Source organism: Pungitius pungitius, chromosome 18 (assembly GCF_949316345.1).
Source record: "Pungitius pungitius chromosome 18, fPunPun2.1, whole genome shotgun sequence".
In the NCBI taxonomy this organism is placed as follows: Eukaryota; Metazoa; Chordata; class Actinopteri; order Perciformes; family Gasterosteidae; genus Pungitius; species Pungitius pungitius.
This window is the reverse complement of record NC_084917.1, coordinates 8,164,630-8,185,688: the sequence shown is the minus strand read 5'-3', so window position 1 is coordinate 8,185,688 and position 21,059 is coordinate 8,164,630. Positions and strand designations below refer to the sequence as shown.

Sequence of the window (21,059 nt, the reverse complement as noted above, 5' to 3'; positions counted from 1 at the left end):
CGTTTCTGGAACGCCAAACCAAGACTCTGAGTTCGGATGAGGGGTTTACGGGACGTGACAAACTAAAATCGAGTCTCTCCTCTCGAATCCGCGGACAGTTAAACAAACTACAGCATCATCCTGCGCCTTTGTTGTGAGACGTTAGCAAGGCGACTATTTATCCTTCAAGATAGCTAACCCGATACATTTTATTGGAGGAAAACATACCAATTGCTTGAAATGATTAGCATTAAGTTTTGACGTAACCGAATCATCCCGAAGTGGGACCCGTAGCAGGTTAAGTTTAGGAATTCAGTCGATATTAGAGAATAAGTGCGACGGATCCGAGAGGTAAATTTATTCTATTAGCTATCTAACTGATAGCAACCCACCCCTCTTCCAAAACGGTGTGTTAACCGTTTAGTGGATACATTTTCCTTATTTATAATAGTTTTCGATCTGAATGACACAGATTAATTTAAACTTAAAGTAACGCAATCAATGTTAACCAGCAAATGATTACAACGCTTGAATAGTAAAACGAGCAACCTTCAGTTAGCTAAGCTATCGTTAGCTTGTAGCAAATACTTTATTATAAAACAACAATATTATTAAATGGTTCTTCTATTGTCGTTATCTTTTAAGAATTGCGTGTTTGACACACAGTGGATACAAGTCACAATCTTCAAAATTTCCTGATTCCGATCACGGTGGAAATGGTTATGGTAAATCCTGATATCTAGACTATAGCTAAACGTAACATAAACTGTGTGTTGACACCGGACTGACGGTGTGTCTCTAATGTGTTTGAACACAATCCGCTGCTTCATACACGTAACGTTAACTTTGTACACAAATCATATTCACTATGCGCGCCCTCATTCGATATTTAAAAAAACGACAACATTTAACCCTTGTATCTATGAATAGAGGCTCAACAGTTGACGTTAATGCCTAACACAAACCGTTTATGTCGTTCGAGAGTTAAATGTGGGACAAAAATGTAGGTCAAATAGTTGGACATATTTTTTCTGACTTTTCTTAATTTTCCAGCTTTTCTGATCAATCAAAGAAGCTGAGGTGCTTAGACAGGTATAGTTAATACAGTTCCAGTTAAAGTTTGGACACACTTTCTCATTGAATTGAATGAGAAAATAGTACTGTGGCTTAATGTAATTTCTTTTTAAAGCAATGTCTAAGTCCTCCAATTAACCGCTCCCAATTATGCCTTGTGTAGCGACTGCTGAGTACCTGACACAACTGCAAAGAAGTAAAGTATCTCTCCCTTCTTGTGTAAACTGGATTTCTCTTCCCTCTGTTCCTGCCTCCCACAGAGTCCACATGTCTTCTGCAGCAGAGTCAGTGAAAAATGCCTCCATCGTTTCAGATAGTGGGGCCCATGACGGAAACCGCCTGTGGATAGGAAACATTGATCCCAAAATTACTGAGTGAGTAAATCCAAACGTGACTTCACATTTTAAAAGATTAAAAGTTATTAAAACTGAAAAAAAATATTTCAATGTACACATTTCCAATTCAGACATTTGATTCTGCCTGAATGAAAAACAAGGTTAGTTTGGGATTTTACTGGCATCAATTGTTGGATTAGCGGTTATTGTAAGTCAGTCCATGTAATGATCCTGAGGTATTACTTTTAAACTTGCCAGGCTCTACCTCAGAGAGAGGCAATGCACTGTGTGTGCGTACATGATTGATTAACTGTGTGTGTGTCTGTGTGTGTCACAGGCTGAGACTGAGCAGACAGGGCTGGGTGTGTGAAAGAGAGGCAGTGAGCCGTGGCGACCTGCTCTACTAAGGAGCAGCCATCATTCCTTACTCACCTGCCCTGTTTACTCTCTCTGTGTCAACCTGGAACTGAGTGTGTGGGTGGGTGTTGATGTTTGGGTGGCAGCTGGTGCTGAGGCAGGCCTCTACACACTGAGGTGTCTGTGTGTACATGCAAACCCTTCATTGTTGCACTTCTGTGTGTAGTTGAGTGTCTAAATGTGCATAACTCATATTGTGACTGTGGAGAACACCCTCACATGTATTATGATGCAGAGTTGTAGTTTTTGGGGTGAGGGTGTGTATTAGTGTGCCTGTGGGGGATGCTGGGGAATATATAGGCTGCAGCTCTGGTGGGCGTCTAGACAGGCGTTTCCTTCCCCTTTCCTTGCTCTGCTCTACCTCTTCTTAAGTAGCTCACTGCCCAACAGTATAGAGGGAAAACTAGAGCGATGGCTGTGGCCCCTGATGCTGGGAAGATTAATTAGCTCCTGGGTAGCATACTGAGTACTCACTCTTTGTCCTGGTCAACCAAACCAAAAATTTGGTGCAGAATTCAAACGGAGACGTAAAATGCTTTTATTTATTTGAAGATATCTTTTAGCGTTTTGAGGCATAAATGCTTAATTTGATTTACAGCGGTTTAAACGTTTCGTTAATTTAATAAATAAATGGGTACCACTTGAATCACCACTCTCTGAATGGATATAATCACTCAGCTTTAAATGGCACATATACATATCAATATATATTGGCAACATTTTTGGATTATGCATTTTTGTACATATTTTTGAATTTGCCGATCATGTGGTTCTGCTCTGGTTGGTCTGGGTGAAATATTATATTAATACGGTTATGATGAAACAAGAAGGCTGCACTTTGGACTGTGTTTGTGGTTGTGACTGATCTCAAGGTATTACATTTATGTGGGATTCATGGCTTACAAACCTGTGTAATCTATTCCAAGATTTTATTTCAAAAGATGAACTTCTTCCTCCGCCTCAGACTTTTCTCTCTTCTCTCTCTCTTCAGAGAAAACTCAAATCACCTGTCCCTTAAAATGCTCCCACCAGTAAGTAGTTGAGCATTTTTGACCATTCTCAGAGCGTCGTACGTAATTGAAGAGTCTTCGCCTTGCGCGCAGCGCAGAGACACAGCAGGTGGAACTGGAGCTTTCAGCACATATTCATGTTTTGTGCTTTTGGCTGCTCAGAGAGGGGTTGTCTCATTAGTGGTAATCCATCACCGTGTCTTTGTTCTCTCTCTGGTCCCCTTGTTACGTTTTCAGTTGCGTACCTGGAAGTTTACATTATGTTTTATTAAAGAACTTTATGGCCTCGTACTGCACGCCTAGATTTTTTTTTCTGAACGTTTTCATAAATTGCAGATATTGCCCTTGCCAGATAGTCTAAACTTACCCCCTCCTCCTCTCTTACCTTTCCCCCCTTCTGACCTACTCTGCATCCAACCTTTTGTCCTGTCTTTTTCTGGACTGGACCCACATGCCCTGTTTTCACTTCCTTCCTCTTCCTTGCCTGCCAGCCCTCGCGTCTCTCCTACCTGGGCTGCTCACCTCCTCTCTTCTTTTGGCTTCTCGTCCTCTTCCTTCACCTTTCACCTTGCCTTCAACATCCCCCGTATGAACTTTACTCCCCTAGTCTCCCCTACCTTTCCCTCCCTTTCCTCCCCCCCTCTCCTCCTCTTCCTCCGGTGGTTTTTACAGCCCCCAGGAGGAGCGGTCCATTGTGGTTCAGCTCGCCAGCAACCAAAATATGTTCTGTCAGCCATCTAATCTCTCTCACATTTACACGTATGCACAAACCAGTGTACATGTGTCTGACTCTCTAGCAATATTAATATTATTGCTTTAAAACTCTAAACGGTATTTTTTCATTTGACTTAAATTACCTTTTTACTCTCCATGTTTCAATGCAAACCTTTTGAGAGTGCAGAATAATGTCATAATACATTTAAATGTAATATGATCTTTTATTTGTAGATGAGCCTGTGCTGCTGGAGTAGCCACCTTCACATGAGAGGCTTGCAGGGTGTTGTCTGGGAAAAACTGAAATTCACTTTGGCCTAAAGCCCCCCAGGGAGTCATAGAAGTGTGGAAGACCTTACAACAACCTGTTGCTAAGGCGCACAGTTCCCCCTCGGTACCATAACACCCATTCGTGCACATGAATGTGTGCTTGCACACTAATGTCATACAATTCTCTTTGTGCTTGCACACTCACAGACACACACAAATCACTTCAGAATTACCAATAACAATGAACTAAACAATAAAAGGGAGTCACACAAAACACATCTGTGTGGGGATTGAAAAGTCACGCAAGGTGAAGGCTCCAGGAAAAAAACAACACAGGAAATTGTTTGTTTGTGTCTTTTGTTTGTGCATTTGTTTTTGTTTTTGCTTTTTATGATTTGATAGACTTTTCTCTCCGTAGAAAAAATGTTCACATGACAGACACAACGTTAAACTAGCAAATTGATGCTGACTGACTTTCTTTTGGCGGCTTCAGTTTAAGGGTCCTGGGGGGGTTCATGCTGCAGGTCAACAGGTCAGGAGTCGCATGAACAGAACAGAACCATCGTCAGATTCAAATCCTCTACTTAAGTAAAAGTGCTAATAACACTACTCAACAGGCAGAGGTCCTTCATTCAACATGCTACGTAAAAGAATGCAACTTTTATCAGCAAAATGTATCTAGTACAGTAGTAGTAGGTACCAGTAGTATTCCAGTAAAATGGTCAGTGTTTTACCTTTTCAAATATGAGGCTTTTGTCTAAATATTGCACTTTGCAGATGTTCAATCTGTGTTGCTATTTTGAATTATCATATACTGTATACTGTAGTTTAATATACAGAAATGTATCATGAGGAACAAGAGGAAAATGAAATCATTCAAGTCTTTTATTGTTTTGAATCATCAGTAGCTCAAGAACAGATCAATCAGGAGTACACCGTGTACTGTTATTGGACTTTCAGAATGTAGAACAGGCCTCATCGTTTATGCTGCATTCTTTTACAATAGTGGCAAGAATATTACCCATATACACTCACCGGCCACTTTATTAGGTACCCCATGCTAGTAACGGGTTGGACCCCCTTTTGCCTTCAGAACTGCCTCAATTCTTCGTGGCATAGATTCAACAAGGTGCTGGAAGCATTCCTCAGGGAGTTTGGTCCATATTGACATGATGGCATCACACAGTTGCCGCAGATTTGTCGGCTGCACATCCATGATGCGAATCTCCCGTTCCACCACATCCCAAAGATGCTCTATTGGATTGAGATCTGGTGATTGTGGAGGCCATTTGAGTACAGCAAACTCATTGTCATGTTCAAGAAACCAGTCTGAGATGATTCCAGCTTTATGACATGGCGCTTTATCCTGCTGAAAGTAGCCATCAGAAGTTGGGTACATTGTGGTCATAAAGGGATGGACATGGTCAGCAACAATACTCAGGTAGGCTGTGGCGTTGCAACGTTGCTCAATTGGTACCAAGGGGCCCAAAGAGTGCCAAGAAAATATTCCCCACACCATGACACCACCACCACCAGCCTGAACCGTTGATACAAGGCAGGATGGATCCATGCTTTCATGTTGTAGACGCCAAATTCTGACCCTACCATCCGAATGTTGCAGCAGAAATCGAGACTCATCAGACCAGGCAACGTTTTTCCAATCTTCTATTGTCCAATTTCGATGAGCTTGTGCAAATTGTAGCCTCAGTTTCCTGTTCTTAGCTGAAAGGAGTGGCACCCGGTGTGGTCTTCTGCTGCTGTAGCCCATCTGCCTCAAAGTTGGACGTACTGTGCGTTCAGAGATGCTCTTATGCCCACCTTGGTTGTAACGGGTGGTTATTTGAGTCACTGTTGCCCTTCTATCAGCTCGAACCAGTCTGGCCATTCTCCTCTGACCTCTGGCATCAACAAGGCATTTCCGCCCACAGAACTGCCGCTCACTGGATGTTTTTTCTTTTTCGGACCATTCTCTGTAAACCCTAGAGATGGTTGTGCGTGAAAATCCCAGTAGATTAGCAGTTTCTGAAATACTCAGACCAGCCCTTCTGGCACCAACAATCATGCCACGTTCAAAGTCACTCAAATCACCTTTCTTCCCCATACTGATGCTCGGTTTGAACTGCAGGAGATTGTCTTGACAATGTCTACATCCCTAAATGCACTGAGTTGCCGCCATGTGATTGGCTGCTTAGAAATTAAGTGTTAACGAGCAGTTGGACAGGTGTACCTAATAAAGTGGCCGGTGAGTGTAAATCCTGTCCTACACGAGAGCTTTGAGAGCTTTTGCTGCTCAGCATGCGTTGGAAGCATTCACTCAGCACCTGGGTGTGTACAGTGTTTTTTTTCCCAGGGCCCGCCTGAGGTCCTCTACACGCAAACTTACAACTCCTCACACTCCGCATAGCTCTACGGTGACCGCATTTCTGCATCCATGGCTCAGCCCGCCGGTCCCAGGCAGCTCCACGCGGCGAGTGGATGTTGTTTCGCGCTCGGGCTCGGTGCTCAGGGGGAGATTGTAGGCTTCCTCTCTTTTATTCCCTCATTGTCCTGCTACTGTATCCTCGGCATTGTCTCAATGAGAGATTTACTGTCACTGCGTTGCCACACCAGCTGGCCCCGCTGCTAAAAAGGTGTCGGCGAGAGAAAGCTGTCCTTCTCATTAGCGCCGCTTGACAGATTCACACACTGCAGGTTGCCGAATGGAGTGAGCTGCAGATCCAACTGTGAAATACTGTGAAGTGTGTTTTGCAATATGAGATTAGAGTTGTTTTAATGTGGGAAATCTCTCGAAATAAAAGCTTTATTCTTTCTAAGAAACCCTTTACTAAATTTCCTGCTGTAAGTTGTAGTGACTCCTTTTCTCTGACAGGTATCACCTGGTGAAGTTGTTGGAGAGGTTTGGCAATGTGAAACAGTTTGACTTCCTGTTCCATAAGTCGGGGCCTTTGGAGGGACAGCCACGGGGCTACTGCTTCGTCAACTTCAACACCAGAGAGGTATGTGCAAGGGTTAGATTTTATATCTTGTACAATACTGTTTCCCTTTTCCACAGTATGTATATTATACACCATAAAAACAATCACACAAACGCTCAATGGGTCATTTGAAGTGAAACAAAATCCCATTTTAATTGATATGATGTGATTGGCAGTTGAATTGATAATGGATCAATGCAGATGTGGCATTTTCAAGAACATTTGAGTCGATGATGATGTGTTCTTAAAAAAAACGCACACTTCAGAGGCCGTACTTGTTTTGGAGTGAGCAAGTGTCCATCAGCAGGAAATGAAGCCCTCCCTAAAGGAATATACGGAGGATGTGCGTGTTTACGTTACACTCTCACATGCACTTAGATACCCCATTTTGTCACACTGCCTGTCAAGCACACAACAGAGACACACATGCATACACACACACGTCAGTTATCTTCCATCTGCAGGCCAGGCGGTAAATCATCATCAGCTCTCCATTGTGAGGACAGATTATGTGAGGGTACCGTTGCAATCATAAAGGCTAATGTTTTATCTAATTTGCAAAATAAATTAAAAAATTGGTTTCCCTCTCCTGTGTGTGTGTGTGTGTGTGTGTGTGTGTGTGTGTGTGTGTGTGTGGCGCAGGAGGCAGAGAGGGCGATCCAGTGTTTGAATGGGAAGCTAGCTTTGTCGAAGAAGCTGGTGGTGCGCTGGGCGCACGCACAGGTGAGGGTAAGTGTCCAACTCCGATCCGCTTTTGTGAAAGTTACTAAAGCACAGCCTGTTCATGGTTGGCGCCGTGGTTGATGCTGCAGTACGTCTGTGCATTAGGAAGAACTCCTCAATGACTTTCTGAACAAGGAGCCAGTGTCTGTCACACATAAGAAAGAAATTCGAAATATGCCTGCAAATCATTTAGATTTTACAAATCATTTGGGTTTCCAATATCACACTGCTGCTGCAGTGGTTACATCACGGAGAGCCGATCCCAGCACAACCGATGCCTGTCTCTTAACAATAGACCGCCTACTGGCAATGGGTGAAGGGATATCCTGCATAGAGACGAATCACGCCCTACGCACACACACACACACACACACACAGTAAAGGGAGGTCAAGGTCATTGCTGCCGTGACCAAGACAACACGACTAGGATAACTCCACCACCAACCAAAAATAGCTTTGGTTGTTTATACCATTTTAAGTTCTTTATATCTTCATATCCCTGTTTTAAAATGAGTCGGCCTGTCTTATCAGGTGACTCAAAAGTAGACACGTTAATACTACCTTACTCGCAGCGCCCGTCGTCACCTTCATCATGGCCCACCGTCTAGTGCCCCCCTTTCATTCATCCTACGAATGTTTCATCAATTTTTATATCCAACTACCACAGCGAGGGTCCGGTGTCCACTGTCATCTGGATACACTATTCCGCTCACCAAGATATAAAAACACTATTTTACAATGTAATTATGACCAATCAAGTAGGGTTTGAGCATCTTTCCACCAATCGGAGCGTTCTCAGTCCTCAGTCGGCCTGTCTTTCCAGGACACATTTGACGTGCTGCGGTGAATGAGTCCGAGACGGTCGGCCTTAGAAGTTGTCTTCTCATTTCCAGACTGCATCTTGACTTTCTTACATAGTTGTTAGTGCCATTTTCCACGTTATAATTTAGGTTTAAATTATGATCATTTTGATTTATGTTCTATTATGATTTATTACATTATAAGTATGAATACAAAAAATGGATATGAATATGCATGTTGGTTGATGCATGTGTGGTGTGCATGCTTTGTTTTGATACATTGGAGCTGCGCGAGTGCGCGCATCTTTTATGACGTAAGAAACCCTGTGTAACGTTATGCTGGCCAGATCTTTTTCAGTAAAGCAAACGGAGCGAACACACCGTTTTCTACCGTTGTTCAACCCATAAACACGCGTAGACTCGTTCTTTCCGTTGTGAAGTGGTTAAATGAAAAGAAACATCTGACTTACGTAAAAAAGGGAACTTTAGCCACTACATTAAGTAGAAAACGGTCGCCGAGAGCGAGACAAGATCATCTGAAGCCGAGGAAATACGCGCCGCGCGGGACATGAGTTGACGAGTGAGCCAGCTGGAGCGACAACGCCGTGCACCCGACCGGATTTCCAGACGACTTCAACGATGATGGTTGAGTAAACAATGAACGGAACCGAATGAACGGATAAGCTATAGCCAGCGGACCCTGCTAGTTACGGCGAAATACGGATAGTTTTGCCAACGTAATCAACGTGGCCGAGCTATTGCCACTAGCCACACAGGACATTTTGCTACAAGTGCTATTGCTAGCCAGTCATATTAGCCCATAAGAAGCTCTCCGTAAATTCTGGAAATAAATACGGCTCTGAAATCTCATTTGTGGAAGGCATCAACGTGCTTTGAGGTTAAAGGACTGTTAATCTGGATTTCAGAAGTTTGCAAGAGCTTGCTATAAGAGACTGTCGTAGCGCTAGTAGCCAGCTGAAATGTCTGATGAAGAAACTAAGATGGAGGGCAACGTCGAGCTAAACACGAAAAGAAGGATCAAGTTGACCACAAAGGCCTTAGAAGAGAAACTTGATACACAGATGAAACTTAGGAAACGTGTGTTAGCACGCCTTGTCTCCAAAGCAGAAGAAATAGAAAATCTCATGAAAATCGAGTCCAATGCACTTCTGGTGGAAAAGGATCATCTTAGTGATTACTCAAAATTCCTGAATGAGTTTATTGAAGTAAATAATGTAGTTAGCAAACTGCTATCAGATGATGAAAGAAAGGCCGACCAGCAGTATTTGAGTGACCCAAACCGCTCAAAGCATGAGAACTTTCTGGTTAAATTGGAGCAGTGGATAATTAACGCAAAACGGCACGCCAACGCCACTAACAAACAAGCTGCAAGAAATGACGCGACGACACAGCAAGCCGAGTCTGTCGTCGAAGATGTGGATCCGGATGACAGTGCTTCTGCCGTACACGAAAAATATAGTTCAGTCACAGCACGTAGTGTATGCAGTAGACACTCAAGGTCATCCAAAGCGTCCTCTCATGCTTCGTCTCTGCGTAGGATAGAGGAAGCTAATCGTGCAGCCCTACTCGCACGCGCAGCCGCGTTTACAAAGAAACGGGCACTGCAGTTGGAAGAAGCACAGATGAAAGCCAAGAAGATTCAGCTGGAGGCTCGAATGGAGGAGCTAGACATCGAAACTGCTATCGCAGAGTCCACAGCAAAGCTACAAGCTCTGGAAGCTTTCGATAACGAAAACTCGGACGACGACGGTATGAATTCTTACCTTAGCAAGAACGTGCCTACAGCAGCAATCGTCAAACATCATGCTCCAGATGTCAAACCAAAGTCGACCAGCAGTTTTCGAGTTATCCAGGACAACGATGCATCTCACAGTCCAACTAGACACACGTTGTATGTGCAAGAGAGTAACGAACGCGACAATAACACAAGTGCAAGTTGCTATGGAAGGGAAGTTGAACCAGAAAAAGTGATTTTGAACCAGAAGGATATCACCGAGATGTTAGTCACACAACAGAGACTAGCCAACCTACCTCAACGAGAAGTCCCCGTATTCAGTGGCGATCCTTTCGAGTTCCTGCCATTCATGAGGGCATTTGAGCACATCATTCACAGTCGCACAGACAATGATGAAGACCGCTTATACTATCTTGAACAATTCACCAGCGGCGAACCAAAAGAACTCGTGAGAAGCTGCCAACATATGAGCGCACAACAAGGCTACATTGAAGCAAGAAAGCTCTTGAGCCATCACTTTGGCAATGAACACAAAATAGCTGCGGCCTACGCGGACAAGGCTATCAACTGGCCTCAGATCAAAGCAGAAGACGCCAAGTCACTTCACAGCTTCTCCATCTTTCTCACTGGTTGCAACAATGTCATGAAGAGCATGGAATATCTTGAGGAGATGAACAGCTCAAGTAATCTTCGGATTGTCATCTCAAAATTGCCCTTCAGACTCCGCGAAAGATGGAGAGTCATAGCCTTTGACATACAGGAAAGGGAAGGAAGAAGGGCAAGGTTCTCAGATCTCGTGAAATTCATCAACAGACAAGCAAAGATAGCTTCAGACCCACTGTTTGGTGATGTGAAAGAGTCCTTCGAAGTAAACGAAAAGGGCAAGTCAAGCTTTAGACCTGTCAAGAGGGGCGGACCTAAAAGAACCACTGGCTTTGCTACAAGTGTTAAGCTAGACGAAGTGGATGCCTCAGAACCAAGTACAAGCAGCCAGACAAGCAATGCGTTTCAAGAGCCATGCTTGTACTGTAACAAAAGACACACCCTGAGCGCATGTAACAAAATAAGAAGTCTGCCAAACAAGGAGAGAATCGAGTTCCTTAAAGGTAAAGGACTTTGTTTCGGGTGTTTGACCCAAGGGCACATGGGAAAGGACTGCAAAAGGAGAGCCACGTGTGAATTCTGCAGCAAGAAACACCCAAGCCTACTTCATAGTAAAAGGGACGAGAGCACCGACCAAGAGAACACCAGGCCTGGGAGAGGTCAAAGTTCTACCAGTGGACACTCAACTCCACGAGAAGACGCGTTAGCCAAGAGTGAAGTCACGGCAGTCACCGGGGCCGGAGGCAGCAACTGTATCCTGTCCATCGTGCCCGTGCGCATCAAATCCAAGAGGAGCAACACGACAATAGAAACGTACGCATTCATGGACTCAGGAAGTTCTGCTACATTTTGCTCCGAAAGATTGATGAGACAGCTTGGCGTCCATGGTAAGAAGACTCAAGTGCTACTCCGTACTATGGGCCAGGAGAAGCCTGTGTCCTGCTACGTGCTCTCAGATTTAGAAGTGTGCGGTCTGACAGAGAACAAGTACATAAGCCTGCCAGATGTTTATACCCACACAGACATACCTGTAACGAAGGACAATGTTCCTGTTGAAAAAGACTTGGAAGGATGGCCGTACCTGCGGAAAGAAGTGCAGCTACCACAGATCGACGCGGGTGTTGAGATGCTAATCGGAATGAACGCTCACTCTGCGATGGAGCCGTGGAAGATAATCCACAGCAAAGACAATGGGCCTTATGCAGTGAAGACGACCCTCGGTTGGGTAGTTAATGGTCCTCTCAAGAGAGGTGACGATTACCACAAGTCAGACCACTACAGTCAACGGGCTTCAGTCAACAGAATCTCAGTCAGCGGTGTAGACAGTATGCTACTGCAGCAATACAATCACGACTTTCCAGAACAAGCCTGTGAAGAGAAGTCAGAAATGTCGCGAGAAGACGTGCAGTTCATGAAGTCTGTGACTGAGACAATCAAGAAAGTCAATGGGCACTACAGCATCAGGATGCCTCTCAGAAACAAAAATGTGGTGATGCCGAGCAACAAGTGTGTTGCTGAGCAACGAGCATCAAACCTGAAAAGGAAACTCGCCAAAAACTCCAGCTTCCATGACGACTACAAGTCCTTCATGCTGGACCTGCTGAGCAAAGGCTATGCAGTGGAAGTTCCTGAAGACGAGCGCAACCGCAACGACGGCAGAGTATGGTACATTCCCCATCACGGCGTGGTCCATCCACAAAAGGGAAAGCTGCGGGTTGTTTTCGATTGTGCCGCTTCGTTTCAAGGGAAGTCACTGAACGATGAACTGTTGCAGGGTCCGGACCTAACTAATAGTCTGGTTGGAGTCCTGACGAGGTTTCGACACAAACACATCGCACTCATCTCCGACATCGAAGCGATGTACCATCAAGTAAGAGTCCCCGACGAGGACTCTGATCTTCTACGATTCCTTTGGTGGCCACAGGGGGATCTGAGCCAGCCTCTGCACGAGTACAAGATGGTGGTTCACCTGTTCGGGGCCAAGTCAAGCCCAAGCTGTGCCAACTACGCTTTAAGACGGACGGCAGAGGATGGGAAAGGCAGCTCATCACCTGAAGCAGTAACTACAGTCCTAGAGCACTTCTACGTCGATGACTGCCTGGTTTCAACGTCCGGCGAGAAGGAGGCTACGACCTTGACCAAAGACCTCATTGAACTTTGTGAAAGTGGAGGATTTCACTTAACTAAGTGGTCAAGCAACAGTCGCGAAGTGCTGTCATCACTTCCCGAACAAGAGCGAGCAAAGGAGATCAAGAATCTAGACCTGGACAGAGATGAACTACCCATGGAAAGGGCCCTTGGAGTGGACTGGTGCATAGAATCAGATTCCTTTAAGTTCCGGATCCACGTGAAGAACATGCCCATAACCAGACGGGGTATCCTCTCGGTCGTAAGCTCGATATATGACCCACTTGGATTCCTGTCGCCGTTCATTCTTCTCGCGAAGACCCTCGTCCAGAGTCTCTGTCAAATGAAGCTTACCTGGGACGAAGAGATTCCAGAAGATGTGGCGAACAGGTGGTTCGCTTGGCTGTCTGACTTGAGCCAGTTCGCCAGCTTTTCTGTCAGGAGGTGCGTCAAGCCCGAGGGATTCGGGCCAGTAACGTCAGCACAACTGCACCATTTTTCCGACGCTAGCGAGAAGGGCTACGGCGTCGTCACTTACCTCCGCATCCAGAACAGCCATGGTCGAGTCCATTGCTCATTTATTCTCGGAAAATCCAGAGTGACGCCGCTTAAACCAGTTACAGTCCCACGCCTTGAGCTCACCGCGGCTACCGTTGCAGTGAAAATGGACAAACTCATGAGGCGAGAGCTTCGGATGGACCTCAAAGAGTCCGTGCTATGGACAGATAGCACCACCGTTCTTCGATACATCGACAACGACGGCGCTCGGTTTAAAACCTTCGTGGCAAACAGAGTGTCGATAATCAGAGAGAACACAAGGCCAGAACAGTGGAAGTATGTCAACACGGCTTCTAACCCAGCTGACCACGCTTCAAGAGGAATGAAGGCAGAGCACTTCATGAGGTGTCGGAGTTGGATTGAAGGTCCTGACTTCCTAGCCAAGAGTGAATCTCACTGGCCGGTCTTATCAGAGTTCTCAAGAGAGATAAGTGAAGACGATGCTGAGGTGAAGCGTACGGCCAGCGTGAACATCATCGAGACCATCGACTTAAGCACAGACCCTCTCTTCAAGCTGACTCATCACTACTCCGACTGGCACAGTCTGAAGAAGGCGGTCGCCTGGATGTTGAGGTTGAAGGAGTTGCTTCGAAGTCTGTGCAAAGCAAGGAAGACGTTTGAGTCTCAAGCCCAGTCTTCGGAAAGTCAAGATGTGAAAATCAGAACAGTTGAGAATCACATGCAGAAACTGAGATCAACCCTGAAAGGAACTCATTTGACCGTCAAGGACGTCAGAAGAGCAGAAACTGCCATCATTCACTTTAGCCAAAGTCAAACCTTCCATGAAGAGCTTGGCGCACTGCTGAGATTTGAAAAGGTCAAAAGAAGCAGCTCTATTGTGAAGCTGGATCCTTTCCTCCAAGACGGGGTTCTCCGGGTTGGTGGAAGGTTGCACCAGGCAGCTTTGCCAGAACACACTAAGCATCCAGCCATCCTGGCCAAGGATCACCACGTCACAACCCTGATCATCAGGAATGCTCACAAAGAAATTGGACATGGAGGGAGAAACCACACCCTTGCTCGGCTGAGACAAAGGGTCTGGATCTGCAAAGGCAACACAGCCGTGAGAAGTGTGCTCTCAAAGTGTGTGAAATGTCGGAAGAATCAAGCCGCCGTGAGTGAACAGAAGATGGCGAATCTACCACCTGACCGTCTACTGCCCGACCATCCACCATTTACCAACGTCGGTGTAGACTATTTTGGCCCCTTTGAGGCAGAGCGTGGACGTGTGCAAGTCAAGCGTTATGGAGTATTGTTCACTTGTCTCACAGTCAGGGCAATCCACTTAGAAATTGCACATTCTCTCGACACCGATTCATGCATAAACGCAATGAGACGTTTCATAGCCAGAAGAGGGCAAGTGGAGGTCATGAGATCTGACAATGGAACAAACCTGGTAGCCACAGAGCACGAGATCCGCCAGGCGATGAAGGAATGGAACAAATCCCAGATCTCAGAGGCCCTACTGCAGAGAGGAGTCACCTGGATCTTCAACCCACCTGCCGGGTCGCACCACGGTGGCATCTGGGAGCGACAGATAAGAACAGTCCGAAAGGTACTCACCAACCTTCTGAAGCTTCAGTCACTCGACGACGAATGTCTGCAAACGGTGATGTGTGAAGTAGAATCGGTGATCAACAGCAGACCCCTTACCAAATCGTCTGATGATGTGGACGACCTCGAGCCATTGACACCAAACCACCTTCTCCTTCTCAAAGGAAAACCGGCACTCCCTCCAGGCATGTTTCAGAAGGAGGATCTGTACTCCAAACGACGATGGAGGCAGGTGCAGTATATCTCTGACATCTTCTGGAAGCGTTGGTCCAGAGAATACTTGCCCCTTCTACAAGAAAGGCAGAAGTGGCTGGAGACAAAGAGAAATGTGAAAGAGGGAGACGTCGTACTCATTGTGGATGAGAGGGCTCCAAGAGGGTCCTGGTTGATGGGAAGAGTGGAGAAGACAATTCCCGACTCCTCAGGTTTTGTCCGTCGGGTCCTCGTCAAAACAAAGACCAACACCTTGGAGAGACCTATAAACAAGTTGTGTCTCCTGCTTGAGATGGAAGAATCTCGCGGGCAATGAAGGACATTATTACTTAGACTTTGTTATTTTCTATAATTGTCTATCTTGTAAGTTTCACCTGAATGTACCTAGGCTGTTCATGTTGTATTAGACCTAGTAAAGAAGTACATGTGAGGATTTGGATGCAGAAAATGTCTATTTAGTTAGTTAGTATGTAATTGTCATTCCCATAATGAGCAATTAGGGGCCGGAAATGTTAGTGCCATTTTCCACGTTATAATTTAGGTTTAAATTATGATCATTTTGATTTATGTTCTATTATGATTTATTACATTATAAGTATGAATACAAAAAATGGATATGAATATGCATGTTGGTTGATGCATGTGTGGTGTGCATGCTTTGTTTTGATACATTGGAGCTGCGCGAGTGCGCGCATCTTTTATGACGTAAGAAACCCTGTGTAACGTTATGCTGGCCAGATCTTTTTCAGTAAAGCAAACGGAGCGAACACACCGTTTTCTACCGTTGTTCAACCCATAAACACGCGTAGACTCGTTCTTTCCGTTGTGAAGTGGTTAAATGAAAAGAAACATCTGACTTACGTAAAAAAGGGAACTTTAGCCACTACAATAGTTTTCAAAAAAGAGGAAGTAGACGTTTATGAACGTTTATTGAAATGTCGCCGCAAACTCTTCAAAAACATTAATGGCTTTCAAAATCTTCTTATTATTTCTGTGTTTTTTAATACAGAGTTTAGCACAGGTGCGTGTTAGCATCATAAATAACATTCCTTTGACTGCATCCACAAGAACTTCAATCCTTATAGAAGCAGCTCTGTGCTTATTGTAGGCTATTTCATTGTAGGCTTGAGCAACTGGAACATTTGCACTTAACTTTTATTGCTTCCGACTGGATTTATGTACAGAGTGGGTATGGCTATGTGCTGGATGTGCACTGGAGATTTATATGCATTCCAGCTACACGTGTTAAGGAATAGGTGGAAGGGAAGGGACCCGGCCGCTGCAATGGTCATTGTTTTAGACCTATTCTTGGCTGCGCATGTTGTGTATTTCTTAGGACAGCATGTGAGACCATGTTTGTGCATTCATGTAACTTGTTTCACTCCCACTTACAGTTTACTACATTATCTGATTTGTTCCTTTTTGTCTTTTTTTTGTCTCTTCTTCTCCGCAGGTTTCAAGAGTTCTGTGTTGGAGATGTTTGTAAGATTGTTTTTGTTTTTTTAAGCAATGAGTGCAGACGTTGTTTTGTGTTGCTCTTCAGCCGCTCCCTCTCATAGCCCCCACATGCCTTAAGGTGTGATCACCCTCCTGATCGCTCACCGTCTGTTTGAGCGGACCCAAACGTATCGCTACGTCACGTTCATGACGTTGGTCTTTGTGGCAGGAAGCTGGAGTCGGCTCCCCAGGCGCCTGCTGTCAGTGTTTATTCGGCCTGATAGTTTCTGAAAGCCTGGTTCACACAGGATATTTTTCGTTATACTCCGTCGGCTTGTCTTTCTCTTCATGTCTCGTTCCAACACGGCCACTAAAATGTTTCCTAAATGTAGTTGTGACTGTACTCGAAAGGAGCTGAGAACACGTAGCTGTCTCCTCCCTTCGACACTTGAGTTTGACACAAGCCCGAGTCTAGTAAAGCCCACATGATGCAGTAAGCCCACATGATGCAGTAAGCACACATGATGCAGTAAGCACGCATGATGCACTATGAACACATGATGCAGTAAGCCCACATGATGCAGTAAGCACGCATGATGCACTATGAACACATGATGCAGTAAGCCCACATGATGCAGTAAGCCCACATGATGCAGTAAGCACGCATGATGCACTATGAACACATGATGCAGTAAGCACGCATGATGCAGTAAGCACATGTTTTTTTGGGAGGGACCATCCAGGTTTCTCTGTCTTTGCACGCTTCTATCTTCTTTTTTTCTTTTTTTTTCATCCCCCTTTGTTTCTCCCCACCTGTCCGTCCATACTGGTTTCCATCACTGTTTGTGTTGCTGATTATTTGGGGTTTTGGCCGCGTGTCTCGTCTGCAGAGGTTTGAAGCTTTTCGCAATGACAAATCGATGCCTCCCAGCCTGGAACCGTCGAGCAGCGGGGGGACGGAGGATGGAGCCGTGACCTCCAACCACCTCAGGTCGGTATTGCAAAGCCACACCGCAGCCCCCCCTCATTGCTCCGTGTGGCTGTTCTGACCCTTTTTAGTCCATTCTCACTTCCTCTCAGACCTAAAACCAGCCAAATAAATTGTATTGTCCCACTGTCTTGCCCTGATGCCCACACTGAGCCACCAAAGACTAAACTAGAGACATTTTCCTTTTTTGGTTTTGGTGCTTCTGCTGGGATTGGTAGGGGCGGAAGGGGAGTGGGGTGTTTGGACCAATTTAGGGGCGACCGTAACATATCATCTAACAGAAGCCTGGTCGTGAAACCATTGAGAGTGAGCTTCTTCCTTTCATCAAAAAACAATTTCATGTTAATACAACTGGACTCAAGCTTTGGTTCAAAAAACATGTTTTATTACTGTGGCTACACGTTCACAAACACACTTTTTAGCTACGTCAGTCATATAGAGCACTTAAGGCATGTCAAAAAGAGGCATTGCCAGCATTCAGCCAAGTCTCCACACTTTAGTTCTAGTGTAATCTTGTGATCTCTGCAGAAGGCCCAAAAAGAGGCGATGCAAACACTTTTCAAGGCGTCCGACGTTCTCTCTGCTGCCTTTTTAGATGCCGGTGACACTCTTCCTCTCACCTGCACTGTAATCTCGCTCGCTTGCTCCTTCAAATCCAGTTTAAATGCAAGTTCGCCGCAGCTTTTTATGCAGCCCAACTGGGCTCTCTTACTTGTGCTCCTTTTCTTATTTTCTTTACCTCCTCCCGCATCTGTCCCTCCCATTACGAGGAGTGCTAATATCGCCTCTACGTTTCCCCTCAGCCAAGGGCCAAGATCTGTCCCATCACTCAGTTCGCCCTCTCAGCCCCAGCACTAGTATTTCCTCCTCAGACTCGCCGCTAACATCTCTTCTTTCTTTTCTTTTTTCTCTTCTTCTCCTCCTTCTAGTACAAGTGCTAAAATCCGCGCCATCGAGGCCAAGCTCCAGATGATGGAGGAGAACCCAGAGGACGACTACTCGGGCCCGTCGGCCTACGTTTACAACAAGCCGCCCGAGAGGAAGCGCTGGGAGCCTTACTCCAAATCACACCACAACAACCAGAGCAGGCCCTTCCGCAGGTTTAGGAGATGACCCATCGTCTAACTCATTCTGGAGAGCCCCCCCCACCGCCCCCTTGCCCCGCCCCTCCACCTACACACAAACAGACTCTACACAGGATACTATAAAGACTTTACACATCTGGGAATAAAAGGTCTTGACAATACTTTCAGAGACCAGACTCTTTGCGAGTACACGGGAATCACGGACAAATACCTCAGTTGTTTTGGTTTATGGTTGTCGCTTATTATTTAGTTCTAACATATGCCACATACATGACTGGTGTGCAGGTTGGAACCCTTTTGTGTCTGCTTTCTCACTTTTGCAGAGATGTAATGTAGGTGGAACAGCTGTGAGTCACATGACGCACAGCTGCAGGAAAAAGAGAAAAGCCGTTATTAAGGAGTCTGGATGCCCATCCTCTTATTGTTGATATTATTCAAAGGTGAAATACAAATTCTTTACTCAAGACTTCCCTGAAGAGGAGGAAATACACAGATTCATGACTGGTTTGTATGAATAGAGTTGAAATGATGGTAACTTTACCTCCCTTTTTGTGGATCCAATTTTTATATGTCTGCTGTCAATGTTTATACTGGCTCTTTTGTGTTGTGGAGTTTTTGGTATTGACCCTGCCACAATCTCTTTATTTGAATTTACCAATTAAAGACAGTTAAATGTCAAAGGCGCGGGATGTTTTATGCAATTTTCTAGGTTTCCTGCATTGCTCGTGAAATAAAGGATTTGATGGAAGCGTTGGAACACTCAGGTCCACGCTGTGATGCACATGTGGTATCATTTCACGTCTGCTAAATAATCTGCAGAACATTGAGGGGAGACTTTGGAAGATGTTACAAATAAAGCCTATTAAGAAATGCAGTCCTGAATTATAACCGATTTTCAGGTGTTACAAAGACTCAGAGTTTTTATAAAAGTCACAATGTTTTCTGTAATAACTGTTCCATGTTTATTGTAACAATATGTTTCCAGCCCAAGTAATCTTTTATTTTCCCCAGATTGACTTTTTATTATTTTACCCTGCAGCCTACCAAAAAAGTCAGTTGGCAGGCATTTTGCCTTTATGGGTTTAAAGTGGAAACAAAAATCTGACATTTTTAACGACTTCTCTGTGAAGAACTATATTGTATTTTTTTTCTGTCCTGCAGGTGAGATAATAAAAAAAGGCGAAAAGAAATTATTTCACCCTCAATTTGCTGGCATTGAGAACGAATTTGCCCGTTAACGGTTCTCTCCAGAATTAAGGTTGTATTCGTCTTGTCGATGACATCGCAGCATGCAGGAGATCCGCGGACCTGGTTGTACCACATGAGATGAAGCAGCGCAGCAGAACTGTGTGCGCACAGAACCAATCAAATCCTACCTCTTGACATCTGCCAGCATTTCTTTTAAATGTCTTCGTTTTTGTAAAAGCATCTGACTTACCAATATTTCTGATGGCTATTAAATAACTTATCTTTTAAATGTGCGTATTTATCTGTTTAAAAATAAAAGGCCGAGTCGTGCAAATGTATTTTCAATTGATTTCGTATTGCAAATGCATTTCAAGCATCTTAATTATGTTACGGCCCGTTTGTTTTGAGGGACAATTTCTGAACATTTTCATTTCATCTCTAGATCTTTTGGATTGCTGATCGACAAGTGAAGGTGGTGAACCGGTGGGCTCAGACACTCGTTGAGTTATTGTTTTGTCTATATCTTCTCTTTCAATGATTTAGCACGATGTCAAATTCACAATTATTCTCCTCTTTAGTTTGTCTCAATAAAGTAAAAGCTATCTGGTTATACGTAAATTATATATAAATTCGGTTATTCTTTAGCTTTTATGCCATTTAAATTATTGTCAGCAATACATACACACAATTTACGGATTTCAAATATTTGGAATGAATAAGGTAGTTTTTAATTTCATGTAATAATAAAAAGGAAAATGTTTAAATAATAAAATATTTGATTTCACCATCACAATGGATTACTTTTGTCACTACGTTTCATCGTGCTTATTTGGTTGTTTATTTTGAGGGCCTCGTTATTTGTTCTGTTTTGTTATGGACTGAACTTGAATGTATAAGGCACAACCAGACATGTAGGTGTGAACAATATTTGTAAAAACGTTTTTTTTGTAATGTTCCTGATAGCATAGGTTTTAGTTGTATATTCCTAGCAGCAAATAAATGTCAATTAGATAACACATTTTGGATTGGATTTTTTTTAATGCTAGGTTTCTGTCATAACTTCTTCCCAAGTGTGTCCACCCTTCTCACGCACATGGAACCCCCCCCCCCCCCCCCCCCGCCCCCCCTCTTCTTAAACTAATAGGCACGCTACTGTCGCAAACTGACGCTCTGGTTCTCTGCGCACCCGTGGACTTTTTGCAGCACCTTTATGAAGCCTTGGAGTAAAAGCTGCCAGCCCCTCAATTTCATTC

General features: G+C 44.6%; 1 protein-coding gene across 1 annotated transcript; it reads left to right on the top strand.

Annotated features, from left to right (window-relative positions):
• Positions 1 to 119: 119 nt before the first annotated feature.
• rbm18 (RNA binding motif protein 18) lies at positions 120 to 19,492 on the top strand. The gene is made up of 6 exons (XM_037484668.2): positions 120 to 330; positions 1,314 to 1,427; positions 6,669 to 6,795; positions 7,417 to 7,497; positions 17,436 to 17,536; positions 18,463 to 19,492. The coding sequence occupies exons 2-6, from the start codon at positions 1,321 to 1,323 to the stop codon at positions 18,644 to 18,646; spliced, it is 600 nt and encodes a 199-aa protein (XP_037340565.1). The 5' UTR covers positions 120 to 330; positions 1,314 to 1,320; the 3' UTR covers positions 18,647 to 19,492.
• The last annotated feature ends 1,567 nt before the right edge of the window (positions 19,493 to 21,059 follow it).